Below are 23,434 nucleotides of genomic sequence, written 5' to 3'. Positions count from 1 at the left end.
AGTTCACAACTTTCAGGTTCTACTCAATTATCGTCAAAGGATGCATTTCTCTTAAAGGCTGAGGCAAAGACCATTTATAAGATTAACAACATTTCTGAGGTAATTCTGTTATTCATGTTTGCTATTTATTCAGATCAATGAAAAGTCCTGGTAACTAAAGTCTATTAACTCTAATCAAAGTCCTAGTATTTATTCCACGCCTCCACCAGTTGGTCCAAAATGTTATCACTATGTTTTTTCACCAGGAAATTGTTTGTGTTACTGTCGGCACAATTACCAGAATTGTTATGGATAATCATTCATGGTGTTATCCAGCTTGCAGTCAATGACACAAAAAAAACAGATATAGAGACAGTGCCATTCACATGTGCATGTGGCAAATATAATGATCAACCTGTGCTGAGGTAATTAGACCCCTATTCAATTAGTGTTCCCTTTATTTACCACTCTTTTTTACACTATTATATATATTGTCAGGTATAGACTTGAGGTGATGGTCAACCACAAGGAGGAAAACACAAAATTTCTGCTCTGGGACAGTGAATGTACTGAGTTGATTGAACAATCAGCTGATGAAGTCAATAGGCTGAAAATAACGGTACGTTACTGCATTATCATACAATGCTTCTTAATCTTTAAATTATCTTTTATTTGTTTGCTATCCAATATCATTACATATATTTAATTAACAAATTTATTATCTTTGCACAAGGATGGTGATGTCGATTTAAATGCTTCTCCCGAAGCAGTTGATAAGTTGTTGGGTTATGTCCTTGCATTTAAAAGGGAGTATGAATGATTACAACGACGTGTTGAGAAAGACCGTTGTAGTTATATGAAGTTACAAAGATAGGTTTATCCTTTTGACCATCTTTGAATATTCTACTTTTTAATTTCCCAAAAATATTAATATTTAATTAGCGCAGCATCCACCACATTCGCAAAAATCACACGCTCCCTTGGCCCCTCCCCTCTCTCACATCACATCCAGCGCCGCCAGCAATCCTAGGGTTCCAGTGACGATGCTCCCCTACGCTTCCATCCTGGGGGTCGCGGCGGCATTGGGCCGCAACCTCACCTTCACAGAGACCCTCTGGTTCAACTACTTCGCTGCCAAGTCCGATTACTTCCTCTAGTGCCACAAAATTCTATTCCTCTTCCTCGTCTTATCCCTCGTCCCCTTCCCCATCGTCTTCCGCGAATTCAAGCACTTCTCCAACCAAAAGTCTGCTCGTCGCTCGCCGAAAGCTTTAAGTGCTACAAAGACATCATGCGCATGTTTGTTCCCCTCATCGTCACCATCACCGCGCTCGTCGAGGGAAGAGATTTATTTATTGATTTATTAATCACTATCTTTTTTCTCGTAGAGGATTACACCAATTATTGGTTCCACATGTTTCTACACAACAATTGGGGGGACGAGAAGATTCACGGCGTCCACCACGAGTAGCATGTGCCCATTGGATTCACCACGCCCTATGCCCACTAGGTTGAGATCTTAATCCTCAGGATTCCCTCCTTTCTTGGACCTGCATGCCATGGTTCCTGGCCACATTATCACCTTCTTGCTCTAGATAGCCCTACGCCAGATTGAAGGCATTGACACGCATCCTTTTCTCACCTTTTTACTCCCTTTTTCTTTTCAAACCTTCAAAGCTTTATTCTAATTTTCTGCTAATAAAATGCTTTCCAACTGTAATAGAAATCTTTTAGCTAATGTGCTGCATTTTTTTAGGAAGAAATATGGATTCTCTGCATTCAATTATGTCCATTGCAAGGCCAAACCATTGTTCTATAGGCGACATAAAATCTTCTACAATTAGTTCAAATACATAAGAATTGAAAACATATCTAACTTGCAAGTAATTGCTAGTACTTTAAAGATAGTGAATGATCTACTCTATAATTTTTGTGCTCTTAAGTCCTGACTCCTATTATTGATAATCTCTCTTACATTAGAAGCAATTGTATCATGTTCTTGATCTGCCATTTATTGTATCTCTTTACAATCCATATTTGCAGAACTTGGTCCGTACACTCTGGATTAACTTTTACTCAGGTATGCTCAGTCCTAGTTGAGCTCTCTATGTGGGGTTTTACTTTTACTAATAAATTTCTTAATACTTTTTATGTTTCAGAACATTGTTTGATTTTTTTCTTCTCCAGGGTGATGTTCATCATGACATCTTTAAATGGTCAAGCAAGTCTGTTAGAGACATCATGTAAGTAACTTGCATTAGGAATTTTTCACATAAAGTAAATTTGTTTCCTCAACTGAAATTATTCAATTGATTAACTACAGGTATCTTTGTCCTCAAGGGGGTTGCAGAGAAATCAATGGCTATCCTAGAGATTGTTCGTAACAAAATTATTAACTCATGGTTAATGATTTGTGCCTATATATCCTTGCTTTCATCTTAGTTTTAACTGCATGTTCATTGTTCAATATGAGAAAATATTCATTCCAGGTAAAGCTGCAAGCTACATACACTCACTTGAGTTTTTTTTTTCTTGATTAATAACCAGATTTGGACAAAATAGCAGCTAGACAACGCAAAATAGTATATTTTGCTTCTTTATCGATTGTTTAGAGATGTGTGAATAGTTTTGTGACAACTGAAATATGGGCTTTTGGTCCAAAACAATTTATCTTGCTTTTGTTTTTGCTTGTCTTTTTTTAGTGCATTTTTTTGGATTGGACTCAATTGGCATGCTTTCATTTTTCTTCTTATTTTTGTTTCTTTCATGCATATGTATTTACTCATTTTAGTTACTGCATAGTATACTAATTACGCATTGGTAAAAATATTAATTGTGGGGAGCTATGCCTAACTTTCTGTGCGTATTATGACATTTAGTAGGGATGCAAGTCGAATGGCTTTGAATTGCAATGGCTTTGAATTGCTTTGGAGGTTAGAATCTTACTGTATACTACATAGTTCTCACTTACAACATATCACTTTAAGCAACACCATTATTTATGCTATTTAAATTTATTTTTATAACCATGAGATAAATTTATTTTAAGCAGTGATTAAGTTAACAAATTCTTGTGCTATTTAAATTTTTCTTTGAACCATACTCCTGTTCTTTCCCTAATTTTGCTCTCGTGGCCTTTAGGGCTGGTGGAATTCTTAGGCTTTTGTTCTATGTCTTGGCTTCCCCTATTGTTGTCCTGCTCTATTACTTCATCTTTGAGTCCGCAGACATTCAGGGACAGGTTCTCATCTTTTTCTTTTCTGTTGATGATTTTTAGATAATTTCTTTTTTCCCGTAAATACTTATTAGAGAAGAAAATTAGAAGATAAACTATATTGATTTTTTCATGATAAAATCAACTCATATAATTTTATTTTTGAAGATGCAGAAAGAATGGACAAGCCAGCATACATGACGTGCGAGCAAGGGTTCAAGCTCATGACTTACTTGTTAGTCACGTGAAGTACTCTACAGATTAATATATATATATATATATATATATATATATATATATATATATATATATATATATATATATATATATATATACATACATATTTCATATCTAGTGTTTATTTAGCTGAAATAGAAAATTTATCTTATGCTAGTTTTTAACACAAACTTTTATTAAGTGGGATATCAAAATACAATAAACATTAATTAAAAATACTTAATTACAAAATTATTTCAATGTTTTATCTAGTTTTAATTGAATTTCTCCTTTTATTATTGATCGGGATTTTTTAATTTTTGGACTTTGGATAATTTTGTTATTGTGTAGTTGGATGAGCTTAGGCAAATATACGAGGAACAACCAGAATTTTTGGAAAAGGTGACTTTTGGTGTAAATATTAATTGAGTAGAAAAATTATATATATTTTCTTCATGATACATCTTTTGCAAGTTTCATCATTGCAACTTTCTTATACATTAAGCCATGGGAGTATTATAAATACTCTGTTTTATAGAAAATTCTCCTTTTTAATTGGTATACTACCACTGGATCTTACATTTAGTTCTAATATCTCTTGCTTAGTTTGTGGAAATTTGAAATTTGCATGACATAGTTTGTTAGCTGGATAATACTTCAAGCCCTTTTCTTCACTTCACTACATGCATACCTTTTTATCTTAAATTCATATACATTGTTAATATACTAATGATTGATGAGTGTTGCTAGGTGCACCTAACATTATTGTTGGTGCACCCAGCAAAACTATTAAATGCCAAAATTGCCCCTGCTTGTTTTTCTTCTTACGGATCAAGGTGATCCGTACGTTGATCCGTAAGTGTCTTACAGATCAAGTACGGATCACCTTGATCCGTAAGAAGAAAAACAATTTATTAATTAGTTTGTTATATATAGAAATCTATTTTTTTAGTTGAGATTCTTGTAATTGAAAACGATTAGGCAATACATGAATTCAAACAGTACATTAACTTCAACATAGTTGAACGAAATTAAATTTCCATCAAATACTACAACTAACTAACTCATGCTAATTTTACGACAAGGACAACTCATCTTCCATTTGCGGTAAAGGTTTACTGAAAACAACTAAAATTTCTATTGGCCCAATCTTTTTCCAGTAGTTAGACTCAATGAGCACCTTCATCACGTCCTCGTTGGTTTTGAGTTCAATTATTTCAAATTTTATAACTTTTTCTGAATACTCATGGTGACTTGGTTTCCAAAAAAACAATCGCGTTACCATTTGTGTTTCATCAACACCATAAGGGGGAATCCCACGAGGCACAACTTGTTTGATCAAATCCTTCAGTTCATCCATGGTACATCCGGTGGGAATGTCAAAGTTTTTGGGATTTTTTCCTGTGAACGAGTAACCAACAAACTCATTTTGACATGACATGTTCCACCTCCAATTGTAATATAGTAGGGCATCATGAGTAGGGGTCATAGTAGTTTCAAGTAAGTTTAAAATACCATCTGGGGTTCTAGCAATGCTACATAATAACTCAATCGGACCAACAAACGAAAATTCATGATTACACATTAACATTGTGTTAACATCAGCATCATCTTTCAGTTGCATACATTGAAACCGAAATTGATTACCTGCATACGTTAAAGGTTGCCGGTAGTAAATTTCATCCAAAAATTGTTTGTCGGTTAGCTTAAGGGTATTGTGTATTCTGGTTTTTAACGTTTGAAAATCACACTCGTTAGGTACTCGAATGGGAATTGGAGTGGAAGCTTGGAAGGAAACACCACTGTCGTTGTAAACAATGGATCCATTTGGAAAAATAAAACCTAATGTGGAGTTCACAACTGTCTGACTGCTTATCTCTCCCAAGAATGCCATAGTTTTTTTGTAAGACTTGGGTTAATACTGAAACTTGTGCTTTCTTACAAGGTTAGGTTGTGCCATATATATAGATGAGTTTTAATATCAGTGTTGCATTTTTTAAAGATTGAAAATACGCATGCATATGCTTTTTGTATGTGTTGTCAACTACACGAATGACATGACATGCTTTAGCTTGCATCAGATCTGCATGTGTAGTCATGCTGTGCAGGGTCCTTTCACGTGCTTTATGTTAATTCAGACAACAATTTATCATACACGGTTTTCCACAATGTGTAGTCAAGTCAGACAACGATATATCATACATGCTTTTTTAGAATTAAGTAATAATTTTGTTGTGGACGTAACAAATAAATTACATATATCATCAGGCATTTATAAATTACATGTTCAATCATCATTTATGTCAACATAGTCTCTCTTGAACATCACGAAGCTCTTGTAATGCTGCATTCTGCTAATATATGGATTTGGCCATGACTTCGCCTGCGGATGACAATTGCTAGACCATAACAATGATACAGGCGGTAAGGGACAACGTTCTTTTAAATAAACCTGTTGTGTATGCGAAAAAAATGTTAACTCAATCCTACAAAACTCATTGCATAATCATAAAAAAAAAACACTTCATATCTACAATGTACCTCAACAAAATGATTGTCATACACATGACCGATACAAATTATACGATGCAATGAAGAATTTGTCAGCGATTGACTTCTAAGGGGAAAGAATGTCATGCTTTGTTGTTTAGACAAGGATACAACGGTTACGTTATACCTTGATGCAATGGCATGTCCCATGTCTGTTATATCCATCCACTTATCCGTTGTCACCTAAATAAAACAAATATACACGTCAAACTTAATTTCAAACTAAAGTCTTAAAAATTAAATCATAAATTACATACCTTGGTTAACCCATCAACAAGTAGTGACATCCTTAATTCCTCAAATCTCTCCGTGTCACCAAAGAGCTTGATATAGTCTTCTGAGAAATTGGCAAGTTCTTTAAGCAGATGGTTGGAGACCACCGACCAAGAGTCTTGACCCATACCTAATAAACCGGCAACCGACTGATATCCACAGTTACCATCACCTTTGACATCAACAATGTTATCAATGAAGTCGTGCATAAATGGCTGAAACTGGTCCAACATGGGCATCATCGTTCTTCGATTCGGTTTCTTAGAGGATGATGCAGTACGTCTCACCAAAGAATTGCTATTTTGTTGTGATTCAAAGGCATCTACATACTCTTAGTAAGATGGATCGCGCTTTGTTGACCTTGGGTTCCTACTCGTAGTTTTCTTCGGTGCCCCCTTTGTGTTAACCTTTGCTGGAGGAGGACACATCGAATTCTGATCAGGGTGTGCAATTTCCCAAAGTTTACTTCTTAGAGTAAACTTGCCATAAACATCAAGTTCTTCAAATTTTTGGTATATTATTTCCATTACATCCTTGATGCCCACCTCGGGCTCAGATAACCCTTGGTCTGAAAAACTGAGTCTCCTCCAGAACATATGAATTGAATCAAGTGGGATGAAACCACCAACATATTTGGATATCTCACAAGCACAAGGAAGACCAAGCGTGGTTCTCACCACACAACCACAACTTGAGGGATTCTTGCCAGCATAGTGAACACGCTCTAATTCAGCAGCAATCTGATTTAAAGCATACCTTGAAACCATTCCAAGTAGTCTCCTGTATAAGGTTTTTTGGAACACATGTCCAACGACATGTGTACTTGTTTCAAATGATGCTTTAATCTGTGTGTGCTGCAACGTAATCATGTTGTTCACGACATCCCACACACTGCATAAGTCTCCAATGCTATTTTGTAACAATCTTTTTAAAGACTAGTGAGCAGATTCAACCTTACATTTCAAATACACAAATAAAAATAAACATATACAATAATACAATTCCATAAATTTTTCAATGTTAATAGAAATAGTTGAAAAGTTTCATACCTATTTGTTGTTGTGTTTCCTAAGTGCATCACCTTATTAGTCCAGGCGGAAACAAATTTTTCCTTGTGTGGTATTATCCATGTTTCCTTGACATAGTCAACAAATATTGGCCAAGGTGCACAAGCTACTTCGAACTTCTTCAGGCATTCATCAAACTGCTGTTCTGAAGGACAATCAGTCAGAGATCCCCAGCAATCCATGACATAATCCCAAGCATTTTTTTGCGCAATTAGTGATTTACATTTAGCCTTTACATTCTTGTTTATGTGAAAGATGCACAACAAATTTGTGCATTCAGGGAATACATCTTTCACTGCATTCATCAATGCTTGGTCTCTATCAATGACAATAACTCCAGGGAGGGCATCACGCTTTAAAAAAAGGCCTCGGAAGCGTTGTAAAGCCCATACCAAATTATTAACGCGTTCACCCTCCACATATGCAAAACCGACAGAGAATGTCATCCCAGTCGGTGTCACCCCAACAAAATCGAGCAATGGGAGTCTATACCGGTTTGTTTTGTAGGTGATGTCTATCAAAAATACCAAATTGCTTGCGTTGACTAACTTCACTGAATCAGGGTGACACCAAAAGATATCACGAATCTCGTCTTCATCCTTTATTTTGTGTCAATAAATATATTGATCACGTTCAAGAAACTTCATCAGATGTTGCATTTCAAGATCGCTTCCTCTTATGGAAGAACGAAATGCACTTCTTGCATTGTATATCTGTTTAATAGTCGTACAGCTATTGACATTGTGTTCCTTCAGAGTTAGCAGAATGTTTCTTGGCTTCACCATGAACTTCGTCATATCAGCAATAAGTGTTTTTTCAGCTTTAGTCAATCGCCCCGCATATGGATGTCCAACTAATGACTTGGCCAATTCATGATTATGCACTCCACAAATTAAATTCACCATCCAACCTTCTCCTCCAACCACTGGCTTGCAATGAAGCTTGAAAGGACACCCACATTTCCTAGTCCCAGTGTCTCTTCTGATAAATTCTTTTTTCTCACACTTATACTCGTCACTCCTTTCATAGCCAATTAACACAAACGTACTCCTTCCTCTACTACCTGTGTTTGTGTCCGACCTTAAAATCACCGCCACAAATCCGTTTTCATGAGCCACGGATCGAGCCCACCGCAAAACATCCTCTCGACACTCAAACACCTACAAAATCCACATAATTTAAGTTTTCTACCAATATTCATTTTATTAAATATGTGACAAACATTAACATTATAACCTGAGAAGTCTTGAACGCATCCGAACAATCAACATGTGGTTCATTTGCAACACATGATTCTGCATTTTCATAATCCATATCCGCTCGTTCAGACATTATTTCATACATCCACTCATCTTCATCCATCTAACCAAATCAAACAAAAAATGACCATACTAAAAAATTAGTAATTTAAAAGAAAAAAGGAAAATAAATGGAAAAACAGATGCAAAAATGCAAAAACAGATGCAAAAACAGCAAATACCAAAAATAATACACTTACGGATCAAGTTGATCTGTAAAAAGCTTACGGATCAACTTGATCCGAAAGTCATCCGTACGTCCGCGACGAACAAACACCATCTGCGTACCTCATTTGCCGCCACCGACCACCGCAAAGCTTGACGCCAGAAACTTCACCTTCACCGCTGCGCTCAACGTTGCTACCCCCACGAACCAGAGACAATGCCGCATGAAAAAGTGAAAACGAGAAGCAAAGCTTTTTGAAAATGGAGGTAAGAAGCTTTTCCGAAAAAAAAATGACATTTTTAAGGAAGAAAGGTGATAGGGGCAATTTTGACATTTCAAAGGTTTGCTGGGTGCACCAGCAAAAATGCTGGGTGCACCTAGCAACACTCATGATTGATGACATTGTAAGCCCAAGCTAACCCTAAGTCCATAAGCCCACTTAACTTAATATTTCTAAAATAAATATCCAAGCAAGTTTTTATTTTCATTTTCCCATCTCTTTCACTGTTTTTTGTTTTCTCACCACAAACCTTTTACATTCATTCGTATATGACTAGATGCAGAATGCATATGGCATATACTCATATCACATGACTTCTCCAGTTCTCTTTTTGCCTCTGTATTATGTTTTGTTCATCTCTTTCTCTCTAATTCTTTTTTTTTCTTCTTATTTTCTATTTTAAAAATTAACATCTTTGAGTTTCTAATGTCCAGCTTCCATGAGTAAAACATATGCATGATTCTATTTGATTAAAGCTTCTTTTTTATGAATTATGACTAACAGAAACTACACAAGGCTGGAAATACCAAAGTTCTTTGTATTCTTATTGTGGTTTCACTAACAGAAACTTATTGAACCTGCAGTGCTATATTTTCCGCCAGAGTTCTTTGTATTCTTATTGTGGTTTCACATAGCGTCATTGTCTCTCCTAACTAGTGAATTACTTGATACAGGGCCTTCCAGGAGCATATACTGAGGGTGTAGTTTTGAATGCATATCCAAAATGTGAGACAGTGCCATGTGAAGACTGAGACTTCATTCAAGGTTTCATATGAAATTTGTATTCTTTTATCTTGGTTTCTTATAATAGGATATCATAATCAGTAATTATAAATACTGATTTTAATATTAGATAATAATATTTATTGATTATATATTAGCAATATTGATAATATTGTAATTATAAATACTGATTTTAATATTACATAATAATATTTATTGATTATTATCAATATTGATAATATTAAAAATATAAATTTTGATTATTAATTAACCTACATTTTAATTGCAGGTTATTTAACATTTAATATCGGTTGTGACATAAGCACGATGTTAAAACACACCCTTTTTACATCGTTTACGACTACAACTACAACACTGATGTAGAAGGTCTAATTTCTACATCGGTGGTCAGGACAGTATCGATGTAGAAGGTCTAATTTCAACAACGGTTATGACATCAACAACGATATAGAATGTCTAATTTCTACATCGATAGTCAGGACAACACCGATATAGAAAACATTGTATTTCTACAACGGTCAATTGAGGACCGATGTTAAAACTTTTAACTTTCAACGACATCATATTCAAAAACGGTTGACCACCGATGTTGAATGTCGTTTCCGACTGATGTAAAAAGTGCAATTTCTAGCATTGGTGGTTGTTTCTTTAATGGTATATTGTCCATGAGATCAAACTCTTCATTTAGAGGCACATATGGTGAAAATGGCCATTGTATCTCTTGATTTTATATTCTTATTTTTTGCTTCTATGAATGTTTTCTAGCTCTCCTTCTCTTAAATACTATTACATCAGATTATATTGCTTTGTCATGCTGTACTACATGATCATCCTAGTGAAATATCATTATCCTAAATAAAGCTCTGGTAGATCTCCAAATTATTAGTGCCACCCTTGATTTATTTGGGAAAGTTTTTCATGGAGGAAGAGATGTGCCTGTTGCTAAACATGAAGCATACCTACAACAATTTATGTTTCTTCTGTATAATTGTGTTTTAATAAGTGAAATTTTGCCCAATTGTTTTAGTGCCGGAGATATGCTGCAGACCTTATTAGGTTTTGAATTCTAAACAATTTGGATTGTTATGTATAAAATATAAACATATTGTATTGCAGTTTAAGTTTCAATGAATGTCTGGTTTGTCATTGGAGATGCCAATTGTCAGTTTATTCTTAATTTTTAATGAAATCATTAATACTGCTTTAATCTTTCTGCCAGACTCTTTTTCGCTATCTTCGAATATGCTGAATGACCAAGATCAGTTAAGGGAGTTGGGAAATGCAGCTGTCAAAGAAACTGAAGCTAAAATGAACTACAGAAAAAGGGAAGTTATTGACCTGAACCCAAAATTTGTTCTCCAATATGTTATTATTTTTGTGATCCTGTGGTGATGCTAATTCTACTTTTTTAATAACTTCGTATTCTGGTTAGCTTGTTCAAAAAATAAAGAAAATAAATTTAGATTCAACCACGAGGGTTGAAAATTTAGACACAATTTTGTGTATTGAATTGACTTTTTTTTGCTGTCAACCTGCTGGGAGATTTGTTGATTTCATTGTTCAATGTAAATGTAATGTTAGAGTACTCAACATGAACAACGATCCCTAATAATATCAATACTGGTTTAGAAGAAAAGGTGTTTTTATATATTAAAAAATTGAATAATATAATGGTTTAAGGTTTAGGATATGCATCTTTTATCAAATGGTTTTTAAATTATTTCTGCAGTTAAAGATGGATCGAAATAGAAAGATGTAATTGAAGTAGAAACATACTCATGAAGTGAGTTTTTGGACTTGACAATGATATGTTCTTAAGTAGATTTATTCAATTAAATTAAGTAATTTGTGCATGTGTATGATCTTGTATGATATATGTTCATATATTTCCACACAAAAAAATCCTGTCATAAGAAGAAAAAAAATTTCAAAACTTTTGAAGAGCTCTCAAAAGGAGTGAATCACATAAAGATTTTTTTTTTCAAACAAATGATTTAAGAAGAATAAGGTTATTAAACAAATACCTTTTTAGGGAGAAAATAATGAAAAATTACTTGTTATATTAGTACTGTTGAAGTTAGTGTCATAAATAATATTATTTTATATCATTTATTAGATTTTATATAAGTTTTTCTAATAAAGATATAATGTGATTCATTTTCTTTTAAAGATATAAAGGATATTATTATAAATAATTATAAAATTATAATTTTCATTTTTCCTTATTATCCTTCATTTACTTGTATAGACATTTTTTTTATATAAATAAAATAAAGAATTATTTTCACATTTTTCTGCTCTTTCTTTTTATTCTCTCTTTTTATTCATCTTTCAATTTTTTTTTTAATGGAATAAACCATATTGTGTGTCGTTAACACAAGCAATGAAGTAAACTTACTTGGACATTGATTTTACCAACAACCAAAATCTTTCTGAAATCCATATTCTTCTAATCATTTTTTTGCCTAAATGAAGCATATGAATATATATGATTACGACCAATCACCCCCTAATGTCTGTGTATTAATAATATGAATAATATATAATTATTACGTTTGACCACCAAAACCATAATAATTATTAAAAGAAAAACAAAAGTAGAAAAAGTGAAACGCCCAAAAAGGTAAAAGGCAAAGCTTGTGTTTTGCACGTAAGCCACAGACAAAAACATTCCTAATCTTCCAATTAGGTCACAACCAAACAATCCCCAAAAATTATTACAAAAAATCAAAATAAAGCCACAAAATTTTCCTTTCTTTAAAAAAATAAAATTAAAAAAATAAAAATTGAAAACCCTTATTATACAACACTACGCCGCGCCGCCGCTGCAAATTCCGGCAAGCGACACCGGAAACCGATTACAGAGGCTCTCCGGCGGCGGTGCTCCGTCGTCTACGTCTGCCTGCGGCGGAAGAACCCTCCCGTCGGAGAAGAGCACCCTGCTGCCGTTCCTCTGCTGGTTGCCGGCGACCATCCCCTCGAGCTCCGCCGCCGTTCCGTAGAACGCGCCGTCGCCGAACCGCCGCTCCACCTCCAGAAACTCGCCGAGAGACGCCGGCCTGGCGTCGCCGTCGCGGCAGAGCTGCCACCACCTCCGCCGTCTCTCCGCCGTCGTTGCGGCGGAATTAGCCTTTTTCTTCTTCTTGGTTGCGGCGGCAGTCCTCCTTGCTCCGCTGGCGGCCTCGGCGGCGGAATTAGGGTTCCGATGCTGCGATGGGACTCTGAATGCAATGGTGGGGAAGTTCACTCCCATTAGTGTCCCCAATGTGGTGCTTCTGTCATGGAAGAATGATCCGGTGGACTATCATTCAAAAACCCCACAAATTAAAAATTAAACTTTTGATTATTTTCTCGTGGAAAAAGGAAAATTTAGAAAAAAGAAATTCTGGGCTGTGGAAAAAATTGGAGTTTTTTTTTTTTTTGAAAATTAAAAAGGGTGAGGGGGTGTGAATGTGAATTTGATGATACCTCAGTGTCAAGATCAGAAGAGGAAATGGAAGAAATTGTGGGTGAAGATGGTGGTGGCACCAATTCAGTGGCTGGATCTAGCATTGTTGTATTGTGACTTGTGTTGTGATGAATGAGGGATTAGAGATGAAAGCAGAGGAACTCTGAGATGTTGAGGAAAAAGTAGATTGAGGCAACTAGTAATGTGTGGAGCTTTGTTGGTTTATATGCACTATGAGGAATGGATGAAAAAGCATGTTGGGGATCAAAGAAAAAGGAATGAGATGTGTTTGAAATGATTCTTGCTTTGGGTGGTTATCAGTTCATCACTATCAATGGTGGGTTAAGGTTAAATCCTTGCAAAACTTCACAGCCACAGTTTTTTTTTTTTTTTGAATTTTGACTTTTTCTTTGAAATCAACATAAAAGGATCAGGTAGTATGATTGAAATTTGGAAATTATATTGATAATGTAGGTTTTTTCTTTTAAATCTTGTGTGAACAGTGTAAATGCAGTTAATTTGACTATCCTAATTATATTTGGATAGCTGAATGTAGTTAAATGTTAACCTTTCTGCACATATTAACCATAATGAAAAAGGTAAGGAATGCCTTCTTCCTTATTTGCTTTTTTTTCGGGGGGGGACCATAGCCTTATTTGCTTTCTGTATTGAAATGCACACAATAAAAATCTTATAATTAACAAAAATACAATCTATCTGGAAACAAAAGATACAAAAGGAGTCATAGAATTTCCTAATCGATAATGGTAATGATAGATAATGGACCAAGCTAACACCTAATAGTAATACCTTTTCTGATTGCTTAATTTTCTTCTCCCTTGTCTCTCTCAACTTTCTAGATTCTTACGGGTTACATTTAATAAAAGATTGAGGGATAAGTCAAAATGCATTGGCAAGATGCCTCAATTATTGTTATTGTCTTCAGTTTTCTTCTTTTCTCTGTTCAGAACAAAATTTTCTTTGCTCCTTACTTTTTTACAGAATAGTTGAATGTAGTATATGATAGCTGTGTGAGGTACAAAGGAAAATGTTAATCATACGATTGATTTCTTTCACTTGACTCTCTAGTTTTGTTTTCTTATTTCTTAGCAGGAAGCGAGTTCCTTGATAGACTGTTTTGAGATGCTTTTTTGAGCTGAAGATGCAGACTGAAGTAGTAGTAAACTATTATTAGCTTTGTCAATAACAACGAGAAACAACACATTTTTTTTATGTGATTCCCTATAAAATAACGTTCTTCTTTTAAATAATTTAATATCCTTTAGTAATCTTAGGTGAATACAGGGGTGAAAAAACTTTAGGCATTCAACTACAGTCACATTAGTTTGAAAAGGGCTCCTACAGTTCAGCTAGAAGAATACAATCACATCATTCAAATTAAAAGGTAAAAAAAAATGAAGCATTATAATATGCTCTAGAAAATGGTTAAGGAGATTAATTTAATATTAAACTCTGAAACATTGCAACTTGTGTCCAATAAGAAATATTGATGTAATTAAAGCCTGAAAATGGGGAAGAAACAATAACTGAAAGAAAAAGATCTATTAGCATATAGTACAGTTTTCAATGGGTGCAAGGAGATAATTATTTTTGTAAGCTGTAGAAGATCAATTATAATATGGACCATTAGAACAGGCTTTAGGAAAAGGTTAAGGAGATCAATTAAATATGAAACTAAAATATTATAACTTCCGTCCACAAGAAACATTGATATAATAAAATATGTCAAGACTGATCCGGTACAATAATTAAAACATTAAGATCTATAGTTGAGTAGTGGAGAATTTGAATGGGAAAAGGTATGGTCAGATAATGACACTTGAAAGTTGTAACAAAGCTCAAGGTTATACTTGTTTAAACAGGTGGGAAATAGAAAAGTGAAAATAGAAAAAAAAATCATCTGTTGTTTGGTTGAGGAAAAAAACAACATAGTAATTAATTTTCATTTATGAAAGGAGCTAAAAATGTAAAATCTGAGTGTGCCGAACAAGCTTAGATTCATTTTCATTCGAAATTTTCTAATCATCTATTTGACATGGAATCAAACATAAAGTCTCAGTAAATTACAAGAAAATGACGCTTCAAATCTTCAATTTAAGCCAAAGCTAGCTTGAAAGGGACTATCACATGATGTAATGTCCCAACTAGTAATATAAATCTATCTATATCCCCAACTAAAAGGTGAATTAATGCTTAATGTTCTTTGCTTCTCTCACCATTATCTCAACTCCAAGCAGCGATTGGTAAGACAACCTTGGGGTTGAACTAGAATAGATTAAAAAAAAAAAAAAATCACTTGTAAAGTGGTCATAAGACATTGTGAGTTGTTTATAACTCGTTTAACATTGTGGAATTGGCAACATAGTGCATAAGAGGGTCATATGATATAGATCACAAGGGCATTGCATAAAGTGGGAAAAGGCTATGCCATCATAAATGGCGCACGAGGTTTAGCACTTCACACTCATAATTCAGACTAAACTCACGTGGAGCTTTAGTTTTCTTTAACTTTACAGTTCAATTAGGGGGTTGGGGATTCATGGGAAAAGTTTCAGGCACAAATATGGTTCATTCATTCTTGAAAGGCTTATGCCTTTTTGTAATTTGAGAACTTTTCTTCTATTTTCTATTTTTTGTTTTTATAAATAAATTTTAAAACAGAGACTTAATGTTACCTTATTTCTTACTTTTAAAAATTGTATAAGAAATAAAAATAACAAAATTTTTCACTCTTTTCCTGTTTTAATGCCACCTTAAAAAATCAAGTTAGAACTATGTTGAAATAGTATCTGTTCATGTATTCAGCTACTATCTATTCATTTATTATTTTAAAATGATTATAGACATATATCAAACTAAAAGAGATGAATAATAAAATATAGAAGTGTGGACTATGCTGTGGAGTATATTTAAGAAATTTTTTAGAGTTGTTAAATTGAAGGGGAAAAAAAACTGGATTATCTAGTGTAATAAAAATATTACTACTATGACATTAAGAAATTGAAAAATAATATAAAATAAACTTTAGCAACTCTTACGAGTTGTTGGGATGGAACGGACCTTGGCATTTTCATGTTGAAAATGTCTGAAGTACATCGCTTGCCAGAAAAATATTCACACAGAAGAAATTGAGGAATATCATAATACCTTATGGAATACTGAATCATGTGCCAAAACTCCATGACATGACAATAACATATTTAGCCTTTCAAGCTAAGTCACTTCCCTGACTATGTATGTACCTTCACTCCCAATTCCATGTCACTATGTCAGTGTATTCCTTATGGTCCCATGAACATTTGAGTATACTGTACACCAACTGTAACTATATCATTTCGGCTTCAACCATAGTATGAAATATGAATGTTGAATGTGAAGGTCTTAGCTCTCCCACACGACATCACTTGGCGACAAGAGGAAGTACAGAAAGTGAAAAACCACCTTCCAAACAATTTTATGAAATTTGGATAATAGAAGTTGGCAAATTCTAAAGATTTTCTTTAACTAAAATCTTTTTTTTTTTCTCTGAATCACTTTTGAGTTTTGTATCAACCCTTTACTGCAATAGGCAATATCCTTCTTGTATTCATCTGTAAGCAAGGATTGGAAGACTTATTGGCCACTATTGAAGCTTATAATCCATCTTATAAGAATTAAAAGCAAAAGCTTATGTGATGAGATATGATCTACATGCATACTTCTGTTTTATGAACAAAATGCCACTGTAAACTAAGGCAACATAGTCTCATATACTGTAGACCCTGAGAAAAAATCAAACCTAATCTGATCATATATATAAGCTTAACTAAAGAAATTTACATGGGGGGGAAATCATTGGATAAAATCATTCCACATTTCAGTAGCAATGGAGTCCCTTAACTGTGAAGCAAGTGCAATTTCTTCAGAATCAAAAGTATGAACTGATGGCTGTGTCTGGGTCTCAACATCCATCTTTGGTGGTACTTCCATCTCCAATGGGGGTTGTGATTCCTCCATTGGAAATGACCCTTCTTCATACATCTTGAAAAGCCAATCATCTGGCTTCTCCCTGCGAATGTAATTGTGCAATGCACATGCAGCCACCACTAACTTCACTTGTGTTTGTAATGGATAAGAAGGAGCAGACATCAATATAGGAAACCGTGCCTTTAAGATCCCAAAAGTTCGATCTATGACATGTCGTAATAATGAATGTCGTTGATTGAACAGTTCACTTGCATCTTGCGGGTGGTAATCGCTGAGAAATTCCTTGGAGTAGTAGGGAGTACTGGAATATGGAGCAACGAAACCAGGCACATTTTGGTACTTGCTGTCTACGATGTAGTATTTACCTGTATCATAAACAAGTGTTTTAATCTAATATTTGAAGCAAACGTCATGTGTATGGTAATCACAGGGAATAGTTAATCATTTGTCCCTTAAGTTTGCATCAAGTTTCATTTTTGTTGTATAAGTTTTACATGTTTCAGTTAATTCTTACATATAAAAAAGTTGGAATGTTTTCCTTTTGAGTTGCTCTATGAAAATAGGAATACATCGCCAATCACCTAAGGTGGCATTTGGCATTGTCATCTCCAAACTATCAATCTCTCACAACTACACAAAAGTCGAAATGAAAGAGAGTCCCCTTCTTTAGTTTGGTTCAAGAAAAGGGAATGAAAGAGGAGGGAAGATCCCCTTGTTTGCTTACAAGGGAGGGAAGGGAAAACAAGAATAATATATTGTAATATAATTATAAATTACTTTTCCTCTCCTCCAAATTCACCCAATTTCAGAGGGGAGACAAAAATAGAAGGGAGATTTCAGCCCTCACATTTCCGCTCCCCTCCAAATTTCTGAACCAAGAGAGGTTAAAAAAAAATCCTCCTCTCCCAGTATTTCCCCTCCAACAGAATACACCGTGCTTTTTTATTTTACAAACCAAATTAATGGAGATTTGTGGAGAGAACATAACATCCTGAAAACCCAAAAATGAGCATATGACAACTATAGGCACTGCCAATGAGTCAAAAGGATTCATTAAGCGTGTGCGAAATGGATGGAAGAAAATGAGCCAAATGGATTTGTTGAGGATGTGAACATTGGACTGAAGATGCTTCAGGGAGAAATATTTGGAATAATTGGTGAATTGAGCAGAAATATCATTAAGATTGATGACTTGACAGGATTGATGTTGTAGTATTTTCACGGTGGGGGCTTGCATCTTCATTTTTGGGGGGAGAGAGAAGAATCCAGTTCAAACAGTGCAGGAAGTTAGAGAAACAAAAAAGAGGAAAATGAATAAGTAAAGACTTTATTTTTAATTTTCTTTCAGTATGAAGTGATGAATCATACTATGCTTAATTTTATAATAATGAACCAAAAACTTTTTTCTGAGTTGGAAGTTACCTTTTCCGTATCAACAGTTAGATTCATAAGGATTGCTACATGGACAATATGCTATGAATTTTCATTAACTAGTTTTTATCCAAAAAAGAAAATTGGTAGCTAGTTGAAAGGGTCTAGAGTCTCATTTATTTTAGGACATAATTGAAGCATAACACTTTTGGTACAAGATTGAAATTTGATGTGAACTTTAGGACAAAAGGTTTAGTTCTTTCTAATCATAACTTCCTATAGCTAGAGCTTAAAAGTTGGTGCAATTCAAGATACAGAGTTCCAACAGTATTACTACCTAAATAATCATAACTTCATTTTACATATATTTACCCAAATCACAGAATATTTACCCTCGGGGACCTGCAATTTGTTCTGCCTTGTGATTGCTGAATTAAAAACTTGCAAGTCTGTAGCAGATCCTTCCCATCCAGCCAAAACATATTGAAACTTGAGGTCAAATGAGCAAGCTGCCAGAATATTCTGTGAAAGCAAACCATTCTTATTGCGGAATGGTCCTTGCTCATCTACACCTACCGTCACTGGTACATGTATACCATCAATTACTCCCACACAATCCTATGAAAGAATTTTTAAAAAGTAAGATAGAATCAATCCATACAAGATACCAATCAGAAGCTGAGCAAAAAAAAAAACTCGTTTATAGAAATCTTACTTTAAAATATGGATAGAATCTAGGATCTTCAAAGATTTCTGAAGGAACACCAGAGCCAGGAGGCTGAAAGAGATCCAGTGAAATAGACATTATAGCATTCAAAACATTGTTAAAGTGACGACTAATAGTTTCTCCAGAATAACGGAATAACTCTTGAACAGCCCTTGTCCGTAGATTATGCCCAATAATGAACATAAATATGCCCAGTTGCTCCTCAATTTTGATTCGATTTGTGTGACGCAATAAACCCTTGGCTTGCAGGATATCACATAACTTATAGAATACATGTTTATCCATGCGAAAATTCTCCAGACAGCATTCATTTTGACCATTGAGTACTTCATCTATAAATTTTGCCCCATTAGATGCTAAATGAATCAGTTCCTTAGTAGCATGATTACCAGAGACTCCATCATTTTCCTCTTCAGAACTCTCCATTAAGGAATTAGGATTGCTTCTGAGTTCTCACAGATAATGTATGTCAGTAAATAGAAATATGGAAATGAAAGTTGTACCATGAAAATGTAAATAAAATGGACAATCATTTATCCCTTTTCAACCCCTTCGTCCCTATCTCTTTTACACGTGAGACAAAAAAGATAGACAAGTAAAGTTTCACACTTTTGGCAATTAAGGCATAGTTACAAACAAAACTTAGTAGCATTTTAGTTATTCTTTAACATCAATACACACCCTCAAGAAAACCTACAATGCCACCCCCACTCCCAGCAGGTTCTGAAATAGAAGCATCATTTATTAAACCAAAAATAAAGCAGGCAAGAAACACACCGTCACAAAATGCAGAGAGAGCAAAGCAGGGAAGGCACACGAAAATGGTAATCATCTACTCAACTTCCCTCATACACCAGTTTTTGCAATTTGCATTTAGTCCCTAAGTATTCTATTGCATTTAAAGCCAGAAAATGAAACTATGAAGTTTATGCAGTTCTTCCAAAAATTTCCTTCAATAAATCTACATGGTCCAGTAATGGTCCAAGTAGATGGGAGATACTTCAGTACTGAACACACAAAGATGGGAGCGTTTATGTAAATGAACCACCTAGCATGTTTTTCCTTCTCTCATCTTCTACTCTTAATTCTCATGCTGGACTAAAATGACAGTAATTAATTACTCACATGTAGTAATCAAAACTGAAAAGAGGCTAGCAACACACTCTTTTGAATATACTCTCAACTATTGGCTGAAATTTGTCGGGACCAACCAATTTTTACAGGTCTAATTTCTAATTTAATGAACCTCACTCGTGATTCTATAATTTTAAATAAATCATAAAAAATAATAGAAAATGTATCAAAAGGAGTGTGTTGAAGGGTGTGTTACAAGCACTCCTTAGACTGAAAATTCAAGAATGCACAAACGAACCTAACCTGTTCAAATAAGATGATTTCATTTTCCCACAACCACACAGAGTCCCAGAGTAAACATCATCTATATGCACACATTACAAACAAGAATTCCTCACACTCACAGAATGTTTATAAAAGCAGTCCCCGACCGCGGTTTCGGTTTTGACCACAACATCAAGGTTTTGGGGGTGTCAGTGGCTGCATTTGTCCACAATTTCCAGCAATATCAAAAAACACAACCAAACCGCAAGCGCAATTTAAAACCTTGCTGCCCTCACACAATGGGGAAAACAACAGGTTTGTGTAATGCAGCAACTAAATGCAAAGACAGTAACATTCACATATTCTTGTTACAAACAAACAATTACCGCGAATCCACACCTTATAGAGAAATGCTTACGAAGATTGAACTCGCTCAGTTTGTACATAGGAGGAAAAAAAAAGTTAAACGAAATGGCGATTCTAAATGCAGCCACACATGAATTAGCGTCGTTTTTCGCAATCCCGGAAAGGGGAGAAAATCGAAAGGGGAAATATTTGGAAAATTTTCTCAGCAGCCAAACAGAAAAAAAAAAAAAGTTGCTTGAGAGTGGAATTGGTACCTGACCGAATAGAGAGTGAATAGTGACTACTTGACCAGAGAGACGACGTCGTCTTCGTCTTTTGGAGTCGAAGTCGAACGAATCCAAAACTTGATATACGTGCGTAACGTAACGGTGTATAAACAGACCAATAACAGAATTACACATTATATTATTTTTGTATAAATAAAAGTTGGATCAAATAGTAGTATTCTCTTCAATATATATATATATATAGAGAGAGAGAGAGAGAGAGTAGTATTCTGTAAGGAAAAAAAACTGATCTTTTCATTCCTCATTTTTTAGATACTAGTATATGATTTTTTTTCCCACAAGAAACAAATCATTTTTTATCTTTCAAATTAGGTTAAATTAATCAATTTTTATTTTACATAAATAAATATTGGGTGAATTTGTTTAAACTTAAAAAACAACTTTAAAATAAAACACTTTTGTATAAACATTTTTTAAGCATATGAATTTGTTTCTTAGAATTATTTTTTTAAGCAAAAATGGTTTTAATAAGTACTAAAAAAATATAAATTATTTATTTTATTAAAATAAGTGTTTATTTCAATAAATAAATTGACCTCAACAAAAATTAACATTACTAACGGCTAACATTTACAATGAAAAAATTAATATCAAAATCACAAAGGAAAACAAAGGAGGTTGGTCTAGTAAGTAGGGACATGATCATATTTCACAAAAAGATATAAGTTTACCCCTGTTTGTCAATAAAAAGATCTTATTATTAGATAATCTATAAATATTTCTAAACTCACCTTAACTTTTTGCTCACCAAAAAAAAAAAAGGAGAACTAAGTTTAAAATTTACAAAACTCCCGCGGTAATGTTAAACATTTTTTCTTACAAACTATTTAAAAACGTAGGACTCGTTGGAGATGGTTGTAAATTTTTTATTTTTAAATTTAAATTTTAAAACAAAATGTGTTGTTCAAAGTGGAGCCAAAATAGTATTTAATTCAATTTCAAGATATTTTTATATTCATTTTCAAAAAAAAATGAAATTTGGTTTCTACTTTTTTTTAAAAAAAATTCTTGTCATCATTAATACCACAATAACTAACATTATTACCACAATCATCATTATCAATATCATTATCACTACCATTACTATTATTATTACTACCATCATCATTGTCATTATTGTCAAACTCCTATCACCACACTACCAACATCATTAATTCCTCCACCATACATTGTCATCAATATCATTGTCGTTGTTACTACAAGCCACTATTATTGACACTCAAACTACCTGCATCAACATAAACACCACTAATAGCATTGTCCACTAATAGCATTGTCGTCACTTCTACCACTATTGTGCCTATTGCCATTATTACTAACATCGTCATTACAATTATATAATTACCATTGTCACTATTATCATCACCTCCAAAGGCATGGGGCTACATGAGCATGCCTCCTCCTAAAAGTTTTTAAACTTTCATAGTATTATGTATAAAATTATGTTATGGTCTCCTCTTTTTTTCCTCTAAATCCTCTTTAATATTTTTTTTATTAACAATGTGTCATCTAAAAGTTAAAATTCTCTTCATTTTTTACTTTCTTCTATTTGACAAATATGTTTAGTTTCTTATATACTTTTTTGGCTTCCACAAGATCACAAATTTGTTCCATTGTTGTTTTTCTTCCTACTTTGTACTATGACTTTTTTTTACTATGCTTCTAAAACAATTCATCTTGTATTTTTTTATCTTACATAAATAAAAATACAAAGAGCAATAAAATAACTATGTACCTTTTATAAAATGATTAACTTATAGAAAAACTAACTTTAAACAAATAAAAAAATTTGGTTTCTTTTATAAATTGATAAATTAAGATAATTATACATTGATAATGTAAAATAATTTTACACAATCATCATTCAATTACATGATAACTTTATTGACTTTAGAATAACCATATTAAAAGAATAGTTTCATATGGGTTTTATATTTGCAATATAAATATAGAGAGAAAAAAGGAGTATTTTAAAACTATATAAATACGGAGTACTTTAAAACTATTTTTTAAAAGGTAATATATATTTGCTCATCTTTTTTTAAAAAACACTTATTTAAAAAATACAGAGTATCTTAAAACTTTTTTTTAATATAAATATATGTTTCTAAACTATTTTATTT

The 23,434-nt window shown here is 33.8% G+C and overlaps 2 protein-coding genes and 1 pseudogene across 6 annotated transcripts; 1 reads left to right on the top strand and 2 right to left on the bottom strand.

Moving 5' to 3' along the window:
- The first annotated feature begins 1,022 nt into the window (after window positions 1-1,022).
- On the top strand, window positions 1,023-1,667 carry LOC113002139 (methylsterol monooxygenase 1-1-like; annotated as a pseudogene).
- A 10,780-nt stretch (window positions 1,668-12,447) lies between these two features.
- Window positions 12,448-13,904, bottom strand: LOC100780511 (uncharacterized protein At3g17950). The gene is made up of 2 exons (XM_003530014.5): window positions 13,256-13,904; window positions 12,448-13,088 (listed from the first exon to the last, which is right to left on the bottom strand). Exons 1-2 carry the CDS (start codon window positions 13,337-13,339, stop codon window positions 12,597-12,599), a joined length of 576 nt encoding a protein of 191 aa, XP_003530062.1. The 5' UTR covers window positions 13,340-13,904; the 3' UTR covers window positions 12,448-12,596.
- A 2,996-nt stretch (window positions 13,905-16,900) lies between these two features.
- Window positions 16,901-21,387, bottom strand: LOC100778909 (putative nuclease HARBI1). 5 transcript variants are annotated; one of them, XM_003528938.4, is made up of 4 exons: window positions 21,279-21,387; window positions 19,309-19,765; window positions 18,986-19,211; window positions 16,901-17,587 (listed from the first exon to the last, which is right to left on the bottom strand). In XM_003528938.4, exons 2-4 carry the CDS (start codon window positions 19,744-19,746, stop codon window positions 17,088-17,090), a joined length of 1,164 nt encoding a protein of 387 aa, XP_003528986.1. In that variant the 5' UTR covers window positions 19,747-19,765; window positions 21,279-21,387; the 3' UTR covers window positions 16,901-17,087. The 5 variants fall into 5 exon arrangements, with proteins under 5 accessions (XP_003528986.1, XP_006583463.1, XP_006583461.1 ...); XM_006583400.3 differs by having other exon boundaries at window positions 19,309-19,772; window positions 21,279-21,362; XM_006583398.4 differs by lacking the exon at window positions 21,279-21,387 and adding an exon at window positions 21,058-21,268.
- Window positions 21,388-23,434: the final 2,047 nt, after the last annotated feature.

This window comes from Glycine max, chromosome 7 (genome assembly GCF_000004515.6).
Source record: "Glycine max cultivar Williams 82 chromosome 7, Glycine_max_v4.0, whole genome shotgun sequence".
Lineage (NCBI taxonomy): Eukaryota > Viridiplantae > Streptophyta > Magnoliopsida > Fabales > Fabaceae > Glycine > Glycine max.
Note: the sequence above shows the minus strand (reverse complement) of the source record. Positions and strands in the feature narration are given on the sequence as shown.

Excerpts from the sequence above, each read along its gene's own strand:
- LOC100780511 (XM_003530014.5), bottom strand. The coding sequence starts at position 13,339 with ATGCTAGATCCAGCCACTGAATTGGTGCCACCACCATCTTCACCCACA. Across the intron at positions 13,089-13,255 it reads CTTCTGATCTTGACACTGAG|TCCACCGGATCATTCTTCCA; the intron begins GTATCATCAAAT and ends TTTGAATGATAG.
- LOC100778909 (XM_006583398.4), bottom strand. The coding sequence starts at position 21,104 with ATGTACAAACTGAGCGAGTTCAATCTTCGTAAGCATTTCTCTATAAG. Across the intron at positions 19,766-21,057 it reads CGTAAGCATTTCTCTATAAG|AAGCAATCCTAATTCCTTAA; the intron begins GTGTGGATTCGC and ends GTGAGAACTCAG. Across the intron at positions 17,588-18,985 it reads CAAATTGCAGGTCCCCGAGG|GTAAATACTACATCGTAGAC; the intron begins GTAAATATTCTG and ends TTTATGATACAG.